At 47.8% G+C, this 26,124-nt stretch overlaps 1 protein-coding gene across 1 annotated transcript; it reads right to left on the minus strand.

Moving 5' to 3' along the window:
* Nucleotides 1–952: 952 nt before the first annotated feature.
* On the minus strand, nucleotides 953–24,240 carry inhbaa (inhibin subunit beta Aa). The gene is given in 4 exon segments (XM_025910201.1): nucleotides 953–4,899; nucleotides 20,121–20,154; nucleotides 20,157–20,889; nucleotides 23,837–24,240. Coding segments are annotated over 3 exon segments (1,377 nt in total). The 5' UTR covers nucleotides 20,679–20,889; nucleotides 23,837–24,240; the 3' UTR covers nucleotides 953–4,078.
* Between the last annotated feature and the right edge of the window lie 1,884 nt (nucleotides 24,241–26,124).

Below are 26,124 nucleotides of genomic sequence, written 5' to 3' on the forward strand. Positions count from 1 at the left end.
TAACAAACTGATGCTCAGTCAGGCTGCAGCCTCATTTCTACCTGTTCCTGTTTATGCAGTAGAATCACCATGACGACCAGTTTAAAGCCTCTTTGTGTTGGTTGTGTTCAAAGCTAAATACTCAGAGAAAGCTCACATGTGTCCTCATTAGGATCTGTGCTGTGGGGCTGTAGCCTCAGGTTTATGTTGCTAAATGGTGATTATGAGACAGATGATTGTACAGAGTCACATGAAGGTAATGTAATGAGTAGTGCATGAACCCTTTTAAGAAAAGGGTTCTGTATAATATGTGTAAAACATTACTTTTTTATAGTGTTGACTCCAACACTGGTCACACCACAGACAGGACTCTGGACACCACCTGTAACACCTGCTGCAGGTGTTCAGGCCGCTCTCTGTGTTTATGCTCCGATGAGTCGTGTCTTTCCTCTCAGCTTGTTCCCACTCACTGTTTTCAGTTCAGAGTGCAGAGCAAACACTCAGGCTCTCAGCGGCTTTAATAAGTCACATGTCAGTGGAGGGTGACCTCTGACCTCTGTCCTCGTGGATCGCAGCTTCAGCACAGGCTGCATTTTTGCCTCTGCGTGAGGAAGCGAGTTCCCGCCGCGCCTCCTCCTCGTGCACGGCAACATGCTCGACCCCGAACGCTGTTCATCCTCTGAAGAGTCAGGTTTAATTTTAGCATGTGTGTGAGTCTGAGAGTGGAGCCCAAACCTGAGGGAACGAGGGGTCACCATGGTAACTGTATTTTAAAGCGACGATACTTAATGTTATATCTCTGTGTCATCAGTGCAAACGATGGCAGCAAGAACCAGTTTGAAACAGCTCAGAACAGCAAACTTCAGATCAATCTAGTGACTCTGAGGGAGAGGTCAGAGGTCAAACAGGACATGATGTTTTAAACACGCCACACGTCCAGTTTCACAGGAAAAGAAACGATGACTCGTGACTCTCGTGTACGTCCTTTAAACTTTAATGGTGAAGCAGAAAAACAAAAAATACTATAAAATAAATTAGATTAGAAAAATGCCACAAGCACATTTGATTTGTACAACAAAGCAATGCAACATACTGGAATCTGATTTCCATATATACAGAATAAAAAATAGACTTTTTATTCTTTGTCCACTTTGTTCAGTGTCAGTATTTTTTTTTCATTTCAATATAAACAAAATCTGAACAAATAACAACCACGTTTTGTTTGTTTTTTTATTTTTTGCTTGTTTTTGAGTTTTTTTCTGCACTGACGTTTTGTTTGTGTCCATGTACACAGGACCACCTCCGAGGTCGTCCCACAGTCCAGAAGAACAAGAGGAGGCTCCGCCCTCCTCCATGAAACCATCATAACAACAAAAAAATCCAAAAAGTAAAAACATGTAACTTCATCAAAAAGGCGACAAACACTCCAAAACTTTTGGCGAACAAATCGACAATACTGATAGAAACACACACGACACAGAAACAGCCGGAATCTGATTGGACGGCGTTTTCTCCCAAATTTACGGCTGTCTTTTCTTTTTTCAGTTCAGAACAATGAAGAGTAAAGCATTGTGGGAAGTGGAGTTCTTGATGTGCAGAGAGCGAGAGGATGAAACAACAGCAGAGAAACTAAAAACATGAAAACATCGATCGTCTGTCAGGACAAAATAACTGCAGGAATCATTTTCTGTGTTTTTCTGTGAAATCCTTTTGAATCAGATCATAAATTCATTTCTTTTCATTTAAAAACAAACAGATACACAAACTCGACTCTTTGGTCTCCTAAAGCAAACTAAGGCATTAAATATCAACTTTAACAGGTTTAATTTCACCATCAAAATTGAATTTTCACCAAATCAACTGAATTTTATGATTCATGTATCCAAAGTGCCATGTTAACAACATTTTATATGATTAATGCTGCGTTTATGCAGCGATTTGTCTCATAGAAGAAAAACTTCAAGGATCTTTGTAATAAAATTTCACCCGATTTTAACTAAAAATTGTTTTAATTTTAGCCCCTGTGTGGAAAAATCCCATGAAACTCCCAACGCAACTTTAATAAAGACATAAAGGCCAATTTGTTTAGGAGTTCTTTGAGAAAGATGAGATATCAATACTAATGCTGTAAACATTCACCACAGACAAAGACGTGAACGTGGATTGCAGAGGTTCGATAGGCGGGTTAGCTGTAGGCTAGCTATCACAGAGAACTTTAGCTCGCCTGTTTTACAAATGCAGGAAGTGGATCCCAGAAAAGTGTGTGACCAGCACGTTTTCTAAGTGCTTCACTTTAGCAGAAGTCCTCGGAGCTTCTGACCGGACAGACCGGAGGTTCCTCGTGTGATTAGCTCATGTAAGTACTTAGCTCCATATAAACATATTAATCTGTACATGCTAACTGGTTGGCTAGCACAGCTATATAGCAACAGACACGTGCAGATTTATCCAATCAGAAGCCTCCACAGCTGACCTGCCATGACCCATAGTTCGTCGGATGGCCGCCAAGTGCCAGAAAGCTGCCGGTGAGTGTAGAACATCGTTTTCTGGAGACATCTATTGTGTATCTACTGTTAGCAAACGTTTGCATTAGTAATCTTTTATGAATATAGAACCGTTCTGCTTTTCCTGATTTCCTGTCATGAAGCTCGTGTTCATGTAAAAAATGTAGAAACTGTTTTTTCTACACGTCAGTCTGGATGATGTCGTAGAGATGGATGAACATGTTCACCCAAATGTTTCTATTTGTGAGCCAATCAGAAGAGAAGTTGAACTGAAGGGGCTGGAGTTAAAGGTTTCAAAGCAGGTGAGCTGAATGTTTGAAATCCAACATCTGTGAGTGCAGACGGCTGATGAGTGAATTACTGTGTCATCATAAAGTTATGATTAGTCAATAAACCTCACTGTTGCTGTGAGTACAGAGAGCTGGACGTGGGCAGCAGCTCACTGAGAAGCAGTGACAGAAACAAACAGAAGGGGATGCAGCATTTCTGCTAGACTTTTATTGTGAAACAGCATCAAGACCAACATCCTGAAATCAAACGTACATTCTAACGCGAGCCCTCCACCTGTCCACATGCTTTTGGCAAAATCAGGATTCTCTGGCAGTGAGCATTAGACGCCAGCTCCAGGCCTCAGCAACAGGAAGTGACACAACTGATGACACGGTCAAGTATTTTGTCAAGACTAGTGGGGCTCAAACCTGTGACCTCCCTCCGGTCTGTCCTCTCTGTCTGTGGCTAATCTGAACACGAGTGTCGCTATAGTGCAAAAAATAAACACGTTTGAAACGCTTCTTTTAAAAAAGAGACATGATAACACAATATATTATTAACAACAATAATAATATTAATATACTTACTGACAATAATAATTATAACATAAAGAAGTGTTTGGTTCCAGCAGCCGAGCCAACTTGTTTCTTTCAAGTATCTCTCAACACACACACATACACACACACACAGACACACTGACACACACACACACACTGACACACACACACTGACACACACACACACACACACACACACACACACTGACACACACACACACACACACTGACACACACACACTGACACACACACACACATCACAAACGTATACTTCTAAATAAAGTACAAGAGTCTTCTTCTGTCTTCCTCCAACATTTTGAGAAAGTAAACATTTGGGGAGCCGACAAACGGAGACAAATAAAACACAATAAGGTCTGAATACGTGAAACAAGTTGCATAGTTTTGAGATTTTTTTCTTCTTTTGTTGTTTGCATTTTTTTCAGGCACCTCGTCTCTCCGAAGTCGGTTCAGCGGTGCTTGAACGTCTCAGCCACATAAATAAGCCTCGCTCCTCCGTTTGTAACAAAAATATATTAGAGATTTTTTTTCTTCTCTTTTTTCTGAAAGTGCCGTGGAGACTCTCTGAGTTCTGCTGGACGAGTCTGGAGCAGAGTTTTTACCCCAGAGGGCGACCTCGAGGGACGGACGGAGGCGAAGGATGAAAAGCAGTCAGTAAAAGTGACGTGATGATCCTAGAGTCAGCTTCCTCTCCTCCCTCTCTGGGTTCAGAGGTGCTCCTCCTCCTCCTCTCCTGCTCAGGTTTGCATCTACGAGCAGCCGCACTCCTCCACGATCATGTTCTGGACGTCCTTCTTGATGATCTTCTGCTCCTCGTTGTAGTACAGCATGGACATGGCTCGTAGGCGGGTGGGCACACAGCACGACTTCACGTTCTGGAAGGGGCTGTAGCCTCTCATGCGGTAGTGGCTGATGACAGTGGAGTGGAAGGACAGCGTGGACCCGGTGATGCTCGCCACGTGGGAGGGGCATTCCCCCTCGCAATAGTTGGCGTGATAACCGCGTGGAGCGATTATCCAGTCGTTCCACCCAATGTCTTTGAAGTCGACGTAGAACTGCCGTTTGCAGCAGACACGCACCTTCCCGTCACACTCCAGCCCGCGCTTCCTGCGCCGCTGCGAGTCACTGCCGTCTCCCTGACGGACCACGGCCATGAGGAAGGGCCGGTGGGACTGCTCCCGCTGGTTGTTGCGCTGCGACGTCTCAGCGCTGCCCGAGACCAGAACGATGGTGGCGCCGGTGTCGGCGCAGAGCGGGCAGGACACCCTGAGGCTCAGTGTCGTGCTTGTGGAGCTCTGCAGCAGGGCCTGCACGGCCGCCGACACCGGGAAGGTGTGCCAGCCGCTGCGGCGGGTGTCCACCGTCTTCTCTGACAGGAGGGTGTCGTCCTGCGGCACAGACAGATGTCCGCCGGACGGGTGGTGCTGCTGGAAGAGGCGGATGGTGACTTTGGCTCGGCTGCGGTTGGTCTTGGCTAAACGGAGGAAGAGCCAGACGTTGGCCTGCTCCACCAGAGACAGATCGCCGCCGTCTTTGGAGAGGACGAAGTTCACCGTGCCCGGAACCTCACCTGAGACGGAGACAGATGGAGACGGACGGTTAGAAAGACTGTCATACCACCTACATTCAAACAGACCAACCCATCCATCTACCCCAACCTCAGTCACCTCAGTCATGTGACTTATGGTTTACAGTCACTTTGACCAGCAGAGGGCGCGCTGACCTTTTGGACTGTTTCACTCACACAGCCGTGAACCCGTCCTAATTGTAGCATGCACACATTTTACAACACGTCAGCAGGGACACACACACACACACACACACACACTGAGGACTGTGTGAGACACATGTGAGCTACACACAGCTGATTGGACTCTTCCTGCTGACTCGGCAGCAGCGGTCGGAGGTTTTGGAGTCAGGCAGCGTTTAAAGCAGCTAATGGTTCCCACCAGGAGCTCGGTGTCATACCGCAGCCCGGGACGAGCGGATTTACTGCAGCGTGTCTGAAAACAAACGAAGCGTTTCCCTCTGCAGGTCACAGCCAGCCAAGCTGTTTGAACAGGAAGTCAAATATTGCATTTTCACGCAGCAGCTGCTGGCTTCCTGAGCAGATAGTTTTCTATGTAGGCGATCGCAGAGTGGGGACGTTTACTGGCTGAATCATTTAAGGCTTCAGCAGCACCCTGGAGGAAGCTCCCATTTTATTTTGATAGCAGACTTTGAGCAAAAAAAAGAAAACAGTCGTGAAAGTCAGTTTACAATCATGTGAAGGAAAGAAAAGGATACACACACACACACACACACGCACACACACACACACACACACACACATTAAAGTTCTCACAATCTCTGCAGGGAATAGCTGAATTCCTGCACACACACAAAACCTCCTCCAGCATGCAAACACTTACACACACACACTGTATCTCGTATCTCCTAGAAGCCTCCACACCAACAGCACCAGTTACGCCGGTGTTGCATAAGCTCCTCACATCACCTTTCCCGCTCTCTCCCTGATGTCTGTCGCTCGTGGGCGTCCGTGCAGAAAGTCAAAGTCACGATTTGGGAGTTTCTGAATGTCAGCTGATGGACGGTGTGACTGGGCGGCTCGTGTGCGTATGCGGAGGCGAGCGAGTCCATTAACACAGTTCAAGCGACAATTCGGAGGCGATTGTCTCGCTTGCATCATCGTCGGCACTTCGCGAAGATAAGGAAATAAAAGTTCATTCATTGTTTCTTAGAATAGCTTCTGCAGCCTTCAAACAAGCACAGAGATCCTGTGAGAGCGTAAGGGACCAATCTGGCAGCGTGGTGCTGAAGCCAAGCACGGCTTCTGTGGGTTTCTGTGGGTACTCGAGCAGAACCACGCTGGCGTGGCGTCCATGCAGCTGAGCGCAGCCATGTTTTCACTCATGATGCTGAAAACAGATAAAGAAGCAGCTTTGTTGACCTCTTATTCGATTTAAAGGAGCAGTTCAACTCAGACATGCTGCTTCTGCCCGGCTGTGGTGATGTCAGGTGTTTTGAGGGTATCAGCTGCAGGTTTCTGCTTCTTTGTTAGTTTTCTCTAGAAAACACAAGCTCATAAAAGTCCACAGTAGCTGCATGTTTGCAGCTTTAGGCCGGAGCCAATCAGAGCTGCTCAGTGACGGCCAAGCTGCGGACAGACGCTCGTTCACATCTGCGTGCAGAAGCGATGGGAAACGCGCCGCTCGTCCTTGATCTCATTCTGTGAGCTGTAAAATCAACTGTCATAAAAAGCATGAAGTTTTCTTATCACGAGCCCAGAAGCAGCCAAAACATTCCTGCACTGTAATTTCTCAGAGAAAGCTGCAACATGTGTGAGCCTGAGAGATAAACAAGTATCTGGACTGTAACTGAATGCTTTCTTTGCTACAGCGCACAGGGTTAAACCCGGCTGTAGGTCATGTGACCGTGTGGTCAGATGTGTGGATGCTAAAGACGACAGTATGGAAGACTTCTGCACCGTTTCCCTAAAACTGAAAGAAAAGTGAATGGAGTTTGGTTGGGCAGCGACTTTGAGCTGTTCCGTCTATTTTCTCATGAACTAATGTAAGAAAAGAATCTGCCACACGCGTCACATGATCGGGTGGGTGGGTTTGAGGCTGGTCCAGATGCAGATCCGAAGCATTGTTGCCATTAAATGGGAAAAATGTGAGGAATGTGCAGCTTCTGTGGATTTTGGAAAGCTTTTACTGTCAGAACGGAAAAAAGGAAAAAGACCAAAAGAAGCGTTGACACAAAGTTGGACACGTTGGTCTGAAGCATCACTGCGAGCTGCTGCAGATCCAAAGAAGAGCGACAGGTGAGAGCAGGTGGACGAGCGACAGGTGGAGCAGCAGAGGAGGCGAGAAAGGAGACGCTCGTTTACACTCTGCGACCTCTGCGAGCCTTCCCCTCGCAGCTCATCACTCTGCTGCCTGCTAATCCCCTCCATCTACACGAGCCCATCGAGGACACACACACACACACACACACACACACACACACACACACAGTTAAGTTCAGTGTTTTCCTTTGATTTACTTAAAGTCTTATCAGAATACAGATAAAGGTGGAGTCAGAAGACGCCAGAAATAGCTTCTATTTTATTTACGAAACTCAATTAAAGTCAACAACATCGTTTAAACCATTAAACACCAATTTAGACCCATTTAGGCCCAATTTAGATCCTGACAGACTGATTCTAGAAACACTTTTACATCATATTCACCCAGCAGCTCGTTCAACACCCACTGCAAACCAAATACGAAGCTCAAACCATCAAATGTCGTCTTCAGATTCACAAACACCATCTCATACCTAACTCTAACCATCAAACACGGAGCCTGGAGCTTTAATAACCATTTTACACCAACGTTACACCACACACTGCCCACCAATGCAGGCGGGCTGCTGCTGTGGCTGCTCGCTCTCTTGCTTCTTAGGGTTTGGGTCGGGGGTAGAGCTGTGTTTGGGTTTAACTCTGTTCACCTCTGACGGTTCAGCAGGAATCTGACAGTCAGGAACGATAAACTGACCTCTGAGTCCAGCAGCGTTCCCTCCGCTCCATCGGCGCGGCGTGGAGATTATTATGACTGTGACTTGATTTATCAGACCAAGCTAAACAGACTTCCTGCCAACACGCAGCACAAACACGGTTTGGTATGTTGTTAAAAGGACGGCTGGTTTATTATAAATCTTATTAAATCCTCTCTAATCCCCTCTGTCACCCACACGGGGGAGAGCTGACCAGTGTTATTGTGTTATTGGACACCTGAAGGTCAAAGGTCACACTTCATGACGGCATTTATCTGTGTTACTGAAACCACAAACACAAACTCCAAACCTAATCCCATCACAAAAACACTCAGGTCAGCACTCAGCTTAGCAGCGCCACAAAAGGAAAAAACGCCGCTCGGAGCGCCGCTCGGAGACCTGCTGTGAGGGAACAGCCATCGGAGTTTGAGCTCCACTTTGTCACACTCACACATATTCATGTGCTACAGGTACAAGTCAGGAGCCAGCAGGTGGGATTAAAGAGGGCGTTGGCCTTCAGAGGAGGCGGGGCCTAACCTAAACCACTAAAGCTGGATTTGACCGTTGACACGTGTGAGTGAACACACCCTCCTTCATCATATCATCCTCTGTTCCCCATGTTTACTCACACACACACACACACACACACACACACAGTACCCATGTTTGGACAGATGGGTAGTGAGTGTGTGTGTGTGTCTGTGTGTGTGTGTGTGTGTGTGTGTGTGTGTGCGCCCTGAGCCCTGAGGATGAGCTGGTGGTGTGATCTACACGGTGAAACCTGCCGAGTCACAGCTCCTCCTGTGAGGAGCAGGAACACCTGACAGCACCTCAGTCCATCCTGTGCGTCCATATTTCACTAAAATCATGGATCTCTGCTGTTTCTCAGAGGCTCAGCAGATCAGGGTTCCTCCTCTGAGGAGCGAGAACATGAAAACTCCGACCTGCAGCTGCTGGACTAAAGTCCAGAAGTTGTGACTCAGCGCCTGTGGTCAGCAGTAACCAAACAACCCATCTCACTACCAAACCAAACAGCTGACAGCCGTTTCCCAGAATCCTCAGCTCAGATAAACTGTAGTTTAGTATCATTCAAGCACTAAATGTGTATTAATCCGCCGCTGAAAAAAGTCCCTAAAACAGCCAGTGCTGTGTTTGTCTCTGCAGCAAGTGAGACGTCTGTCATGTGAGAAGAAGCTTGGTTGGTGTTCGTCTTACGTCTGGAGTAGTGTTTGTCCTGACCGCCGCCCAGCCGCCCTTTCTTCTGTCCTACAGTTTACATTAGGAGGGCGTGGCTGGCCCCGGTGTTTACCTGCGCAGGTTAAATATGTTAAGCATGCGGAGAAAGGCTTTAAAGGAGCTGCTCAGCCTGGAAAAAGTCTGGATTAAAGAGCTGCAGTTTCACATGTTTGTGCTTTGAAATTAGAAGCTGAGAAATGAAAAAGGAAAAAACCTCCGATAAAGAGGAAATCGTCATGTGACCAGAAAGAAGAGCAAAGTTACAGCTCTCCGTCGTCAATAACTCGCTTCAACACAATGATTCAAACTAATTCAGACTGGAGGTCACATGATTACAACGCTGCTGAGCCGTCACAGTGACGTCGGCAAACCCAACAAAACGGCGAGGAGGCGTGAACGAGTTCACCAGCAGGCTCAGCGCCGGCTGGAGGGGCAAACGAGAGTGTTTAATAACCAATCACAGCTCAGATCTGTGTTCAATAACCAATCACAGCTCAGATCTGTGTTCAATAACCAATCACAGCTCAGATCTGTGTTCAATAACCAATCACAGCTCAGATCTGTGTTCAATAACCAATCACATCTGTGGTCACGCTGCACGCAAAGACACAATCAGAGGTCACATGACAGAAACACTGTGATTGTTCAGTCACAGTAACGTGGACGGTGTGAAAACCTAACTTTTACTCATCCAATGGTGTCACGTGCTGCTGGCGTGACAGTGATGTGCACATGCACGCAGGACGTGGACGCCGAGGCCTCCAAAGGCACCATCTCGAGGCTGAACAGGTGGAGACGTCACAACGCGCTGCACTCAGAGTCATTCAGTAAAAGAACGTCAGTTAGCTTCAGGTAAAGATGGGTATGAAGAAAAGTGCAGCTTTAATCCCCTGACCTCACATGATGAAAGTGGGCGTGGCTCCAGCAGCAGCAGAGCGGGCACTAGCCATGGCGCTCCTGAACGCTGAGCTTTGGCAAAGCTACAGAGTTTAACCTGAGATTGAGAACAGGCTGCAAACACAGATGTCACACACCTGAAAGCGTCTCTGTGGTCTGGATTAAATACTCAGACTTTGATAATAAAGCAGGAAGCTCTCTGGTGACAATAACCCGACTGAGAATCTCTAAACATCGGTAAAAAACCAAACCCTGCGAGCAGCTGGCGTCGCTGAGTGTCCTGCTTCTGATTCGTCTGTTTCTGAGCGTCTAAACAAAGTCTGTGAACATCTGATCCTGGTTTCTCGAGGCTTTGATGGAACTCAGGTGTTTACAGGAAGTGGCAAGCAGGCAATTTACAGGACGCCCGTTTCACCAGCTAAAGGTTAAAGTTCACCACATCAGCACTGATCCTCTGCGTGGGAGGAGCTAAGGAGCTGGACTCGTTGCGTTTGTTTCCATCCAGTAGTCGCGTGTCGTGCTTTTATTCTCACTTGGAGGGACAATAAAGTGAAATGAAAGCAGCAGAGAAGTTTCAGATGTGGCTCTCGGAGCTGCGACGGCTCCGCTTGGATCGGTAATTTGCTAAAACTGTCGCATCACGTGCGCCGGCTCTTAGTACCAAATAAAAGAGGGCTGTAAAATGATTCCAGCAGTTTCAAACATGAAGACAATAAAACCCCCGAGAGGCCGTCCCAGCGTTGAACCAGCCAACACTCATACTTCTGTTGTTTTAACAAAGTGCTTTTGTGGCCTGTTTCTCATTTTCAGCCCTCGTCTGAAGCACATTTCTCTCCGGGGAACGTAAAAATTTGAGCTAATTTCAAGTCGCAGTGCTGTCCTGTGGCTGAGCCTGCCTGTCAGTCTGGGTTCCCAGGCCAGTTTATTTATACCAAGAGCAGATAAGCAGCCCGGTCTGACAGACAAACGCCAGCGAGACTCTAGCACGGCGCTACTTAGAGAAAACGCCGCCGTCTGACGTGACCGTCAACTGCAACACCAACATGCAGACAGCTTCAAAGCCGCCAGAGTCCCGCTGCTTCTTCTCAGCTCTAACGTCATCCACCATCAGACGTGCAGATGGATGCACAGCAGCTGGGCGTGTCCGTGTGAAAACATCGATCCAAACCTTTCATTTCAGAGGAACATTGGAGCAGGACGAATCTGCTCAGTGTCAGCTGACAGGTCGCACACAGACGACCTTTAAAGATGTCGTTACTCGGACGTTACTGAGCTTTAACCAACAGAAATCTGTGTGCCTTCAAAGGTCAAAGGTGAGTTATCCTGGTGTCTTCAACATAAAGTTCATTAATGCTGAGTGCAGATTCAGCTGATGCTCTCAGTTTCCACACGGGATAAATTGACAGCTCAAACTTTTCCTGGACTCGAGCAGCAAAAGACGAATTAAACCAGTCACGCAGAAGAAGCGGCAGCTGGTTTTTATCTGCCTGTCTCTTTATCTCTGCAGGAAAAGTCTTATCTCAACTGTTAAGGTAACAATTTCCCTTTAACGTCACAACACATGAACAACATTTAAGAGCGCTCCAGCTCTGAGCCACACTGGGAGCCTCCCAGTGCCGCCAGTCTCACTCTGAGCCTCTGATGTGGTAAATATAAACCCGATTGTTTCTCTGTGCGGTTCATCCGGGGACAAATGCCGAGGCTCACACAGATTCCTCCTCTCTTTCCCACTCATTCCTCCCCCGGTCCTCCTTCTCTGCCTAAACTCTCCGATTCCTCCCAACGGAGCCACACAGCAGAGAGAGGACAACGAGGAGAGGTCTCACTCTCATGCTTTACTCACTGTCTTCTAAACACAGCCACACCTGGGATCAGAGACCCAGAATAAACACAGCCTATGCTGGAAACCAGTCAGCTGATCTGCTCACTTCAAATCTAGTGGCCAGTTTTCGGGGTTTCCAAGATCTAAAGCACATATCTGGACTAGTTCTTCCTTTTCTGACCACTTATGAAAGTCTATGAAGGCAGAGCTGTAATTTCAGTGGCTTTGCTTTTGTTTAGCAAACAAAGTCGACCAGAACCTGGACAACAAGAAGGAACCAGACAGTCTTTGGTAACTGAAAGTTTACAGACCATCAACATGCATGTGGTGGTTCAGTAGAACTAGAATATCTGCAAGTGAGCTGGAGGTCTAACAGGGTTAACTTCCAAAAACTGATTAAGGCACCAGAGGTGGGTCAATGGCTGGTCTATGATTACTCTATAGCTGGTCTGTAGCAGGTCTGTAGCTGGTCTATGGTTACTCTATAGCTGGTCTGTAGCTGGTCTATGATTACTCTATAGCTGGTCTGTAGCAGGTCTGTAGCTGGTCGACGATTACTCTATAGCTGGTCTGTAGCTGGTCTATGGTTACTCTATAGCTGGTCTGTAGCTGGTGTGTAGCTGGTCTATGGTTACTCTATAGCTGGTCTGTAGCTGGTCTGTAGCTGGTGTATGGTTACTCTATAGCTGATCTCTAGCTGGTCTATGGTTACTCTATAGCTGGTCTGTAGCTGGTCTGTAGCTGGTCTATGGTTACTCTATAGCTGGTCTGTAGCTGGTCTGTAGCCAGTCTGTGGTTACTCTATAGCTGGTCTGTAGCTGGTCTGTAGCTGGTCTGTGGTTACTCTATAGCTGGTCTGTAGCTGGTCTATGATTACTCTATAGCTGATCTGTAGCTGGTCTATGATTACTCTATAGATGGTCTGTAGCAGGTCTGTAGCTGGTCTATGGTTACTCTATAGCTGGTCTGTAGCTGGTCTGTAGCTGATCTGTAGCTGGTCTGTAGCTGGTCTACGGTTACTCTATAGCTGGTCTGTAGCTGGTCTGTAGCTGGTCTGTAGCTGGTCTATGATTACTCTATAGCTGGTCTATGGTTCCTCTATAGCTGGTCTGTAGCTGGTCTATGGTTACTCTATAGCTGGTCTGTAGCTGGTCTGTAGCTGGTCTATGGTTACTCTATAGCTGGTCTGTAGCTGGTCTGTAGCTGGTCTATGATTACTCTATAGCTGGTCTGTAGCTGGTCTGTAGCTGGTCTATGGTTACTCTATAGCTGGTCTGTAGCAGGTCTGTAGCTGGTCTATGGTTACTCTATAGCTGGTCTGTAGCTGGTCTATGATTACTCTATAGCTGGTCTGTAGCAGGTCTGTAGCTGGTCGACGATTACTCTATAGCTGGTCTGTAGCTGGTCTATGGTTACTCTATAGCTGGTCTGTAGCTGGTGTGTAGCTGGTCTATGGTTACTCTATAGCTGGTCTGTAGCTGGTCTGTAGCTGATGTATGGTTACTCTATAGCTGATCTCTAGCTGGTCTATGGTTACTCTATAGCTGGTCTGTAGCAGGTCTGTAGCTGGTCTATGGTTACTCTATAGCTGGTCTGTAGCTGGTCTATGATTACTCTATAGCTGGTCTGTAGCAGGTCTGTAGCTGGTCGACGATTACTCTATAGCTGGTCTGTAGCTGGTGTCTAGCTGGTCTATGGTTACTCTATAGCTGGTCTGTAGCTGGTCTGTAGCTGGTGTATGGTTACTCTATAGCTGATCTCTAGCTGGTCTATGGTTACTCTATAGCTGGTCTGTAGCTGGTCTATGGTTACTCTATAGCTGGTCTGTAGCTGGTCTGTAGCCGGTCTGTGGTTACTCTATAGCTGGTCTGTAGCAGGTCTGTAGCTGGTCTGTGGTTACTCTATAGCTGGTCTGTAGCTGGTCTATGATTACTCTATAGCTGATCTGTAGCTGGTCTATGATTACTCTATAGATGGTCTGTAGCAGGTCTGTAGCTGGTCTATGGTTACTCTATAGCTGGTCTGTAGCTGGTCTGTAGCTGGTCTGTAGCTGATCTGTAGCTGGTCTGTAGCTGGTCTATGGTTCCTCTATAGCTGATCTGTAGCTGGTCTGTAGCTGGTCTATGGTTCCTCTATAGCTGATCTGTAGCTGGTCTGTAGCTGATCTGTAGCTGGTCTGTAGCTGGTCTATGATTACTCTATAGCTGATCTGTAGCTGGTCTATGATTACTCTATAGATGGCCTGTAGCAGGTCTGTAGCTGGTCTATGGTTACTCTATAGCTGATCTGTAGCTGGTCTGTAGCTGATCTGTAGCTGGTCTGTAGCTGGTCTATGATTACTCTATAGCTGATCTGTAGCTGGTCTATGATTACTCTATAGATGGCCTGTAGCAGGTCTGTAGCTGGTCTATGGTTACTCTATAGCTGGTCTGTAGCTGGTCTGTAGCTGGTCTGTAGCTGATCTGTAGCTGGTCTATGGTTACTCTCAGTGTTGGGAAGGTTACTTTTAAAATGTATTCCATTACAGAATACTGAATACATGCCCCAAAATGTATTCTGTAACGTATTCCGTTACGTTACTCAATGAGAGTAACGTATTCTGAATACTTTGGATTACTTAATATATTATCGTGCTGTTTACAACTACATGAATGTCCTATTGCTGTGATTTATTACTGTTACTGAAGGTCCGCGGCTCCGAACCGTAGTAAAGGGACCTCTGGCTAATACGGTGTGTTCCCTGTCGGGCTGGTAGCCGAAAACTAGCTTTACTTTGTTGTCTGGGTCAACTTTGCTTGCAGGAGACAGAGAGAGGCGTTGAAAGGCTGCTCCAACGGAACTTATTTTTTCCGGAGGAAAACACGAACACAGTGTACAGTTGAGTCTTAATAGCTTACTTACAGCTGGGCTCGTCAGGCACTCTTCTTGGCTGCAGTGGTTATTATTATATTTACATGCTTCCAGCTCCCGTTTTTGCTCCGTGACAGCTCGGACTTCCTTTCTCTCCCTCCCTCGCTCACAGACACATAACGTGTATGGCAGTCCATTCTCGCTGCAGCACGGACTACACTGCCCATCAGGCTACATTCTTAAGTTTAGGGCCATGCCTGTAGCATTCTGCCTTTTAGCTTAGCACAACAACAACAACAAAAAGGCGCTCTCTCACCCAGGAAACACGCAGAGAGAGAGCGTCACCCTGTAACCATGGCAACCGTAACGCTGCCGCCTAGAACAACAGAACGTAGCTGTCAAACAAACCCAAACAGTCCTGACCCGCGACAATATGAAACAGGGAAGTACCGCCGTGTAATCCATTTATTTCAACAAAGTAACTGTATTCTGAATACCACCTTTTTAAACGGTAACTGTAACGGAATACAGTTACTCATATTTTGTATTCTGAATACGTAACAGCGGTACATGTATTCCGTTACTCCCCAACACTGGTTACTCTATAGCTGGTCTATAGCTGGTCTGTAGCTGGTCTATGATTACTCTGTAGCTGGTCTGTAGCTGGTCTGTGGTTATTCTATAGCTGGTCTGTAGCTGGTCTGTGGTTACTCTATAGCTGGTCTATAGCTGGTCTGTAGCTGGTCTGTGGTTATTCTATAGCTGGTCTGTAGCTGGTCTGTAGCTGGTCTGTGGTTATTCTATAGCTGGTCTATAGCTGGTCTGTAGCTGGTCTGTGGTTACTCTATAGCTGGTCTATAGCTGGTCTGTAGCTGGTCTATGATTACTCTATAGCTGGTCTGTAGCAGGTCTGTAGCTGGTCTATGGTTACTCTATAGCTGGTCTGTAGCTGGTCTATGGTTACTCGATAGCTGGTCTGTAGCTGATCTGTAGCTGGTCTGTAGCTGGTCTATGATTACTCTATAGCTGGTCTGTAGCTGGTCTATGGTTACTCTATAGCTGGTCTGTAGCTGGTCTGTGGTTACTCTATAGCTGGTCTGTAGCTGGTCTATAGCTGGTCTGTGGTTACTCTATAGCTGGTCTGTAGCTGGTCTGTGATTACTCTATAGCTGGTCTGTAGCTGGTCTGTAGCTGGTCTGTGGTTACTCTATAGCTGGTCTGTAGCTGGTCTGTGATTACTCTATAGCTGGTCTGTAGCTGGTCTATGATTACTCTATAGCTGGTCTGTAGCAGGTCTGTAGCTGGTCTATGGTTACTCTATAGCTGGTCTGTAGCTGGTCTATGGTTACTCGATAGCTGGTCTGTAGCTGATCTGTAGCTGGTCTGTAGCTGGTCTATGATTACTCTATAGCTGGTCTGTAGCTGGTCTATGGTTACTCTATAGCTGGTCTGTAGCTGGTCTGTGGTTACTCTATAGCTGGTCTGTAGCTGGTCTATAGCTGGTCTGTGGTTACTCTATAGCTGGTCTGTAGCTGGTCTGTGATTACTCTATAGCTGGTCTGTAGCTGGTCTGTAGCTGGTCTGTGGTTACTCTATAGCTGGTCTGTAGCTGGTCTGTGATTACTCTATAGCTGGTCTGTAGCTGGTCTGTGGTTACTCTATAGCTGGTCTGTAGCTGGTCTGTGGTTACTCTATAGCTGGTCTATGATTGGTCTATGGTTGATTAATGGTTGAGATCAGGGCTGAGTTTCTTTAGTCTGATACTGAAGATCAGAGCGTGTCACCTGTTTGGTGTCACAGTTGAGAGGTTTTCCATGTTGGTGTCCCTGAAGTCCTCACCCTAACCATCCACCAGCTCAACGCTGGCCTTGTGGATGGTGGGAAGTTGATGGTTTTTGATCAATAATTGTGGATACGGGTCTGGAGCATCTTCTGGGTCTCTTCACTCAAACGAGTGTCTTTGCACGGCTGGTCTGGACCTGTTTACTACGGAGTGATTCATCTCTACAGACACACAGCATCTCAGTCACACATCAAAGCAGCCAAAGATGAGGCGACAATGGCCTCAGACCAGCAGCGGCCTCGTGGCTGTAAACACGCCGTTAACACGCTAAAGCTGCGTCACGCTAAGACCTTGATGGACAGGGAGGAAAGATGAGGAGCAGAGGTGGAGAAGATGAAAAGATGGATTGAAAATAACACAAAGAATGGATAAACAGAGAAAAAGAAGAAGATGGAAAAAAAGAATTATTGCCAAGAAAAGATGAGAGAGAAGGAGCGAGATCAAACGAGGAGCAGCGGGAAGAGAAAAATGGGAGTGAGAGAAAGGAAAACAGAGAAAGGAAACACGCTAATTGTAGTTTATTTTCATATCTTACAGATGTTTTTGTCCTATCAGCCGCTTCTATTCACTGCTTCCTCTCAGTTGTTGCAGGTCACTGAACCTGAACCTGAGCTCATCTCACGGATGCTAGTTTGAATCCCCAGACAGAGGCGGCCTCCAGAATAGACCAACAATGACCGGTTTATTCTGTCTGCCACAGTGGTGAAGGCTAGATGGAGGTTAGAGGGGGCAGCAGAGAGCGAGAGGGGGAGGCGAAAGTGCATTGAGGAATGTCGCTAATGATGTGTTCAATTAAGTTCAATTAGCCTAATTGTCCTCTGTGTGTGGGGAGAAGAGGGGGGAAGATAAACAGAGCGGGCTTATGGAAGGAGAAGGCCGGACAGATGGATATTGTGTCTGAGCTGCTAAACGGAGGTTGACACTTGGTCTCCGCCAAGAATCCAGTCGTCCCTCTGCTTCTCTGCTTGCCATCTCCATCGGCCAAAATAATTACCGAGGTCCCTGAATGCCTCACTTAGTCCTGACAAAGCACAAGACTGGCAGGGTGAAAAGTATTCTCATGGCGGGTCAAGTAACATCTTAGAAAAACAACAAGGTTTTATCAGATCAGGGGGAAGTGTCTGCTAACGGTGTCCTCGAGGCTTAAAATAAGGTTCCACACACAAGACTGGAACAGTCATCCAAGGACTGGTACTGGACGGGCCCGAGTCAACCATGATGCTGGCTGTTTTATTTAACATGTACATGTTCCCAAAGTGAATTCTGGGAGTGTTTTCACTGGTGGTGGCTCCACAGACTCGAGTTTCACCCAAACTGCTCAGCGACCGCTAAGACGCTAAGACCGGTTGGAAAACCAGGCACATTTCATCATATGATAAGCCTCATCCTTTGTTTGGGCCAATATGGTGATGGCACAAAGTTCTGAGACTTCCTGTGCAAGAAAACACACACCCACAGTGTCCGTGGGAAAATAATGATGGAAGAACCAGTGTTATCACAGAGGGGGTGGAGGTGGGGGTGGATGGATGGGCGGGTCTCCTGCTTTGTTTTGATCCAAACTCTGAACTTTACCAAGTAAAAAGCTAAAACGTCAAACTTGAGCCACAGCGCCGCCACGTCAGGGCGAAGGGTATCGCACCGTTCCAACTTCACTATTAAAGTCAAGAAAACCCAAGCAGGTGATTAGGTAGAGGATCATCAGGGGGTCCTTTTGTCCCTCTTAGTGGGTTACTCCCACGGGGCTTAAACCTGGGACTCTCCACCATGTGACCCTAGAACTGAAGAAGCTTCTCAGATAAGAGGTGAAACGGCTTCAAGCAACTTACAGAAGTCCAGACGCTTTTCTTTCCAAGCTCCTTAGACTACGATGACCTGGATGACTGAAAACCCAAACAGTACTGAAAGTGCTCGACACGCCGGCGTGGTGAGAGCTGTGAGCTTTTATTTAACTGGAAATATTCTCTGTCTGACATGAAGAGGTAAAGAAAATGTAAATCTGAAGAACAGACATTTGTAGGCACTTCCACAGCTTCACTCTGTAGCACTGAAACATGACTTCAGTATGACTCGTGCAGAATAAAGACGTGTGAGTGTAAAACAGAAAGTCACTACATGTGTAGAAGCCAGCGTCACTGCATCGGCTCGGTGTTTACAGCAGCACACAGTCACAGGTAAGAGACCAGCAGACACATTTCACACTAACTTTGATTCATTCAGTGGATGCAAACAAAAAAAGAGAGCTTATGTAGTCATTCTGCCCCCTGCTGGCTGACAAATGTGCTAACGTGGCTGCAAACTGGTGCTAAAATATTAAGAGCAGACTGCTGAGGTATATTTAATGATTCAGAGCATGAAGTAAAAACTGTTCTTACTTTAAATGGACGCCCGGCCGGTTTGTGGGGTGATTTATTTTGTGAATGAAGTTCACACTGAGCGTTTTCTGTTTTCTGCCTGTAATCTGAATTAGCGTCCTCAGTGCTGTGAGATTTCAGCAAGGCCGTTGATTTGCCTTGAACGCTGCCTTCAGTCGCTGCCAGCAGGAGCGTAGCGACGGCCGAGAGGCCATAAATCTGAGCCTGAGGAGAATCAGGGCGCGCAGAGCTGCCTCTGAAATGTGGCTGTAATGCATAATGAGGGTTAAGCGTGCTGCAGGCGGCGTCTTCCTGAGACTCTGAGCACAGCAAAGGTTTCTGCCGGTTGATTTTATTGAGACACGGGCGACGTCGAGCTGTCTGACAGCTGATCGTGATTGGCTGTTTCTAACTCTACGAACGAGATCAAACTCTGTGTTTTCCTTTCAATAAAAGCTGCTCCTCTCCGCCTGTTTGCACAGATCCACTTCATAAAATTCTTTTCCATCTGCTGTTCCAGACTCTCGCCTACAGAAACTCAAACAGAAAATCCAGAGGAGGAAGAACACGTCACAGTCCCGCCCACACCGCTCGACTGACAGGTGAGCCGATCGAGGACTTCAGATTTGCTTCTACATCTATAAGCCCCGCCTCTGTGGCCGACCTGAGAGAGTTTAGAGTAACCAGAATCAACCTGGAAGCGACGGAAACACACTCCTCAGCAGGAACAGGAAGAACACTGGAGTTACCAGGTTTTCCCAGAAATCTCACAACAGCGAGCGCCTCGACGAGAACAGGCAAAGTGGGATCTGCAGCAGGTCTGAAGGTCAAAGGTGACGGCGCAGAGGAAGAACGCAGTTAACACCTGACCCCGCCCCCATGCACACACACTGTCTCCTGCTCGCGCTCTTTGTTGCTACTGTCTGTCAGAAACACATTCCAGCACTGTTACCACTTTAAGAGGTGCACACACACACACACACACACACACACACACACACACACACACACACACACACACACACACTCACACGAAGCTCCTCTGACTCTAAGTACATAATGAGGTATTCTCTGACAACAGCAGGAGGTGATTACAGTGTGTGTGTGTGTGTGTGTGTGTGTGTGTGTGTTGGAGGGGAGTGGAGGTGTTCGACTGAGTGAGTATGCAGGTGGAATTAAGCAGGTGGACACACACACACACACACACACACACACACACACACACTCCTGTCTCGTGTCGATGTCACACTCACCGGGCTCGGCAAAGGTGATGATCTCCGTCGTCTCCTGAACATCGCTGCCGTCTCCCGCCCGAGCTCCCGCCGCCGATGATGATGCTGCCCCTCCCCTCCTCCTCCTCTTCCTCGGCTTCCCCTCCCTCTCACCTCCTCCTCCCCCTCGATCTGCACGCTGCCGTCCTCCGCCACTCGCCCCACGTGGAGCTTGCGCAGGGCGTTGAGGAGCGCGGCGCGTGGCACGGGCCGGGTGATGTTGGGTCGGGCCTGGAGGTGCAGCATGTTGAGGATGTGCCTCTTCACCGCCTCCACCACGTCTTGCTGAGCCGCCTCATCTTCATCTTGCTCGTGCCCCCTCGCCGTGTCATCCCCCGCTGTGACCCCTTCGTTCCTCCGCATCCTGGCCAGGGCGCAGGAGGGGCAGTGGGAGCCGGAGGCGGCATCCGGCTGGTGGTGAGGGTGGACGGTCAGGGAAAGCGGCTGGAGCTCGGGCCCCGCCGGGTCCGAGGCGGAAACGCTGCTCTGCACCTGGACCAGGAGCAGGAGGGTCCAGCTGAGTAAGGGCAACAGCGACATGATGGCAGGAGATTCAGTGATGCTGCCGGATGCTCAAACAGAGCCGGAGGAGACGAAGAAGAGTCGAGTTTGGTAGAAAAGTGAAGAAAAACTGAGTCCTGGATGAAGAAGAAGAGTGTTTGAGATTCACCTTCCTCCTCCTCTGCTCGCTCTCTCACGTTCTCTCTCAGAAGTTTGGAAGCTGCAAAGTTGAGCTCAGCTCACAGTCCACCTGTGAAACGGAGGAAAAAAAGCTGTAAAGAAACCAGACACAAAAAAGAGAAAAACACACAACGCCGGCAGAGAAAATGAGTAATCCGTGTCTTTTTTGTCAGGGACAGATGGCTGAAAAATGTGGAGGCGTCACAAGAAAGAAAGAAAGAAAAAACAAGAAAACAAGAAAAAAGGAGAAAAAGTCTCAGATGTGATGAATGGATGATGAAGGAAGAGTCTGCAGGAGGATCCTGGTTCCCGGGGTGAAGTCGCTGCACAGAGTGTGTGTCTGTGTGTGTCTGTGTGTGTGTGTGTGTGTGTGTGTGTGTGTCAGAGAGGCAGTTGGACTAAGTTAAGACGGGAGTTCCTCTCTCTCCTTTACCTCGTTCTCTCTCTCTCTGTGGTGAATGCCTTCCCTCGCTCACCAGTTGAATGGTTTTAGCGGAGTGGGCTGGACTCTCTCTCTCCTCGCTCTGCTTCTCTCTCCTCTCGCTCGCCCTGGCAGCCTCCCACCATAATTATATCTCCCTCCTTCCCTCCCTCTCTCTCCTTCACTCCAGTCTCCTCCCATCTTCCTCTGTGACTCATACCACTCTAACTTTTACCTTCTCCCTCCTCCCTCCCCCCCTCCCTCCCTCTGTTTGGCTGTTAATGGAGCAAAGCTGGTATTCCTTTATCCCTCCCTCCCTCCCCTCCCTCCCCTCCTCCCACGGTCGGCTGTGAATGAGTTGCATGTCGAGGGGAAAATTCTTGGATGAAGTGGGTTTGTGCTATGACTCTCCTGTCCATCTGTTACCCGTTTGACTGTCTATCAGTCTGTCTGACACTCTGCAGCTACAGTCAACATGGCATCACGGTTCATGACTGTGCCGTCTCGTCCCGCAGCGGGCAAAGTGGCGGGGATTCCTTTACCCTAAAGGCAAAGATACGGGCACAGTAACCAAGAGGCGGTGGGCTTCACGTGCCCCGCCATCGGCTGACAGTGGTGGAGGTCTGCAGGCGTGACAGAAGCCTCAGTGATAAAGATAGAAAAACAAATAAAACCTAAAGTTTCAGTCAGTGGGGGGGGGGGGGGGGATGCTGACAAACTCAGAGTGGAAAGTTTGAAGGACACGGATGAAAGCAGTCTCTGATTCTGCTGCTGTGATGGAGGTGATCTGAGGACGCCGTCAAAAACACAAAGAAACGATGAAATAACCACCAACGTGTTTCATGGTTTCTATCTGAACGGCTTCTTCAGGAACCCCGGGGGTTCTACGTTCTGATGATGTTCTGGTGCCTCGAGGTGTTTTTTGAGGGGATGTTGTGTCCTCCAAGAGTTCCAGCATAAACCTGGGTTTCTGATGTGATTTTGATAGCAGCTAATAGGCTCTTAGAAGCTCCTGTGGAGCTTTCAACAGGGATTTGAAAAAGGTGCCGATTTGTAGTTTCAGGAGCAAACGAGTCTCAGATTTAATTTCAGTCGCCTCACAAAATAAAGAAGGGTTTTAAACTGGGTATGGTGCCAAGTCCAGCACAAACCTCTAATCTCGGGGGGCATTCTAGCTGTTAGATTTTAACAAGAGAGTCCCAAAGATTACTGAGAGGTTTGGGGTTTCTCTGCAGTGCCACAGAGGGATTAGACATTTGGGGGTTCCCCTCTCGATGGAAGGTTTCAAAGTCATTTTGGGAGAAATTAAAGGGGTGAGGGTGGGGTAGGGGTGGGGTAGGGGTGGGGTAGAGGATTAGTGCCATGTGTTTCAAAGGTCTGAGCAGGTTCAGGTTATTAAGGTCTATTTAAAGGCTGGTGCTGATGCTCGAGCTGCCAATAACAGAAACTGAGGAATTCTCATGTTTGCTTCCTTTCCTTTCCTTTCCTTTCCTTTCCTTTCCAGATCCATCCTAACCAGTTCCAGGTTTAGAACATGTTCCCATGGAGCTGCTGGTTTGCTTGACAAACTGTTTGTTTTGCTTTGCTTCATCATCATCATCGCTCATGCCACCATCATCATCATCATCATTACTGTATCTTACGTGGAAACAAACAGGATGGTGATCAGCACAGACAGTTTGCTTTCACTGAGACGTAAAAGCTCCGCGGGCGTCTCTGAGAGCCTTCAATGACGAGCTCACATTAACTGAAGAACCTTTTTAAAGTCTTCAGTCAAATCTCGTCTCGTCTACCAAAGGCCTGGGTTTGGTTCATGTCACCAAAACACAACCCTGGGCCGGTTTCCTGTGAGCTGGTTGTGTTTTGGTGGTTTAGAGTTCTTAAACTGTTGTGATAGAGGGGAAACCCGTGCAGCCCTTCATGCCCCGTGCAGCTGTAATGGGCTCCAGCTGATGAGCAGTTGATGGTTTAGGTTCAGTTAATCTCTCTCATCCAAAAGTCTTTAATGCCAAAATATCCTGAAGCTCCTGAAACTTTGCAGTTTTTAGCGTGTGGCTAAAATAAAACCGAACTTTAACCCTGAGAAGCTAAAGACTGTTACAGGGCAGGAAGGTTTCCGCAGGGCGGACAGGAAGTCTTTGGTTTAACAGGTGAACTAAAGGGATCTGAGTAGTTTTAAAGATGTATTAAAACCAGTGTAATAATCAGAACTCTGTCACAGGAGTTGTGGTGTAGCTATTTCCCATTACACCACCTCTGCACCCCCTTCCCTCCACCTCGTGGTCGATGCTGCAGAAACCAGAAAGCAGAGTCAGCTGTGACTGTAGAGGAAGCAGGGACGACGCGACGTTACACACCGAAGCTTCCGGCTGTAATCAGACGTCTGGGATTCTCCCCGCGCTGCTGTGACATCATCACTGCGGGGTAAGTGTGAGTCGTTGCGTTCATGTTTGTGTAAAGGCCGTCCAGCTCATGGCTATGTGAGCTCAGCGCTCGCCGAGCAGCCTAATAAAGCCTCTGCAGCGTGCGGAGCGTGCACAGACGTGTCTGCGCCGCTGCTTCTTTAAATAACTCCGACCAGCTGTGAGTCACGAACCTGCCGCACCGCCAGCAGCACGCTGATACACCTCGCCCCCGGGCACGGAAAACAGCAACCAAAACATCCACAGCAGCTGGAAAAGTACGAGGGAGTGATTTCATCTGCCGACCATCGCATGACCTCATCTGTTCAGAGTTATTCAGAGTTATGAAGCGTGTCTGAGTCTGGGGGAATGCCCTCTGACGATGAAGCCACCATCATCCTCACACAGGCTGTGGGAGGCCGACGTGTTCAGGGTCAACACGCCACGACGGACGTGTCCAGGCTGCTGTTTTGATCTTTGCTGACCTTTGAACTCTGACTCGCTCTAAATGAGCTCCTGGTGTGTTTCTGTGTGGTGACGGCGCGATGGGCAGGTGAGCGGGGGCTGGTGCTCCGTCACCCTGGTGAATGCAGATGGAACTGCTCCATCTAGTGGATGTCAGCTGTAATCTCAGCACCGTGACCTCAGAGCAGCCTCACGTCTTCATCGCTCTTCTGCTTTGTTTCCTGTTTCTCGTCTTTGTCGGTGCTGCTGTCTCGTTATTCACGGGGATTTTCATGCCCACCTCTGTCTTTTATTCCCAGCGCCCTGACTTTGAATGAAGACACTGGAATTCTTTTAGAGCGGAGCATTCAAAGATGGATGTGAATCTATCAGGATTTTTATATCATTTATACAGTTTGAGTTTATAATTTTCTAACAGAACCGTGGACAGTTTAAAGAAGTGATTTGGTTACATATTAAAGGGTTTTTAATCAGTACAGATAATAATGAGAGTTTGTAAAGGTGAGCCAAATCTCAGGTGGGGCTTTGAGATGATCCAATGGGTTTCCAGAAAGCGTTCCTAATGTTTTGACTGTTGGAGGGTGAGCCAGGCAGTCCAACAAAGGATTAAAGATGATCTAAAGGGGCGTTAAAGGGCTGGTTTGGAGGGATCTAATGATGAGAGTGAGCTTTCATTTCATTCGCTCTGTGTTGGTTTCACAGTTCGTCAGGTCTGAATTCTTGATTTCAAAGAATAAGAAAAAGATTTTATGAGATTGTTGGCAGTGAATTCATCACTGGTGATTATTCGATTCTGTATTTTTATATTGTTAGACAAAGAAAGGTGTTTCTAAAGAACATTTTGTTTGAGGGTCAAAAGTTTCTGAAGGGTAACTGTTGCTCAGTTTAAGACGTTTCTTGATGGTTTCACTGGTTTTTAAAAGTGGAACCGAGTGCTCTGCAGGGGACTCCCACAGGCCTGACTGACAGTGACCATGCTAACATGCTAACATTAGCCTATTAGCTGTAATGTGCAGCAGAGGCGGGAATGTCAGTATGAGTGTGTGGCTTACAGTTTATTTACAGACTGCATTCCAGTCTCACACACACACACACACACACACACACACACACACACACACACACACACACACACACACACACGCACACACACACACACACACACGCACACACACACACTCACACACACACACACACACACACACACACACGCACACACACACACATAATAAGAAGTATGATGGAGAAATCCCCTCTGTGTGTGTGTGTGTGTGTGTGTGTGTGTGTGTGTGTGTGTGTGTCATGCAGATGTCCGGGTGTGTCTGCTTTCTGTTTGTGTAGGTGGGAAAACTGCAGCAGTATGTTTCCCTGATGTGATTATTTTCTCTTAACAGCTCACTCACCAATCAGAGAAGAGGAAGGCGATGATGTCACCCTGATGACAGGTAGGATCAGAGAGGTGAAGGAGGACACGGGCTGAGCAGAGCGGCCAAACAGGAAACACAAAACCAGTTTGGGACCCGCTGAAGGTCGTTTATATCCGGATGACTTTACTCTGTCGTGTTCTCACCGACCGACACGAAGGAGCAGCAAAACTGAGCTCAGCCTGATCCTGACATGGACCCGGCTCAGACCTGGACCCTCGAGCAGCCTCTGAAAGATCCACCAGAGAAACTCAGAGCTTTTCTCTGAGGTCCTGACGATGATAGTTACACCAGCACACACACACACACACACTTTCCCTCCTCTTCATCTTGAAGGCTTCGTGTGTGTTTTCATGTATCTGACATTTTCCAGAGTCAGACCTCTGACACCTCAGAGGATGTGCGGTGATTCATGCCTGCCACACACACACACACACACACACACACGCACACACGCACACACACATCAAAGACGGGGTCCTGAGCTGTGAATCGGGCCCGCTGACCGGCTCGCTCCACAAACACTGACTTTCTCTCTCTCCCTGTTTGTCAGTCAGTGTCTCTTGCCCTGAATGCCCCGGCGGTTCCTGTCG

This window comes from Oreochromis niloticus, linkage group LG9 (genome assembly GCF_001858045.2).
Source record: "Oreochromis niloticus isolate F11D_XX linkage group LG9, O_niloticus_UMD_NMBU, whole genome shotgun sequence".
Lineage (NCBI taxonomy): Eukaryota > Metazoa > Chordata > Actinopteri > Cichliformes > Cichlidae > Oreochromis > Oreochromis niloticus.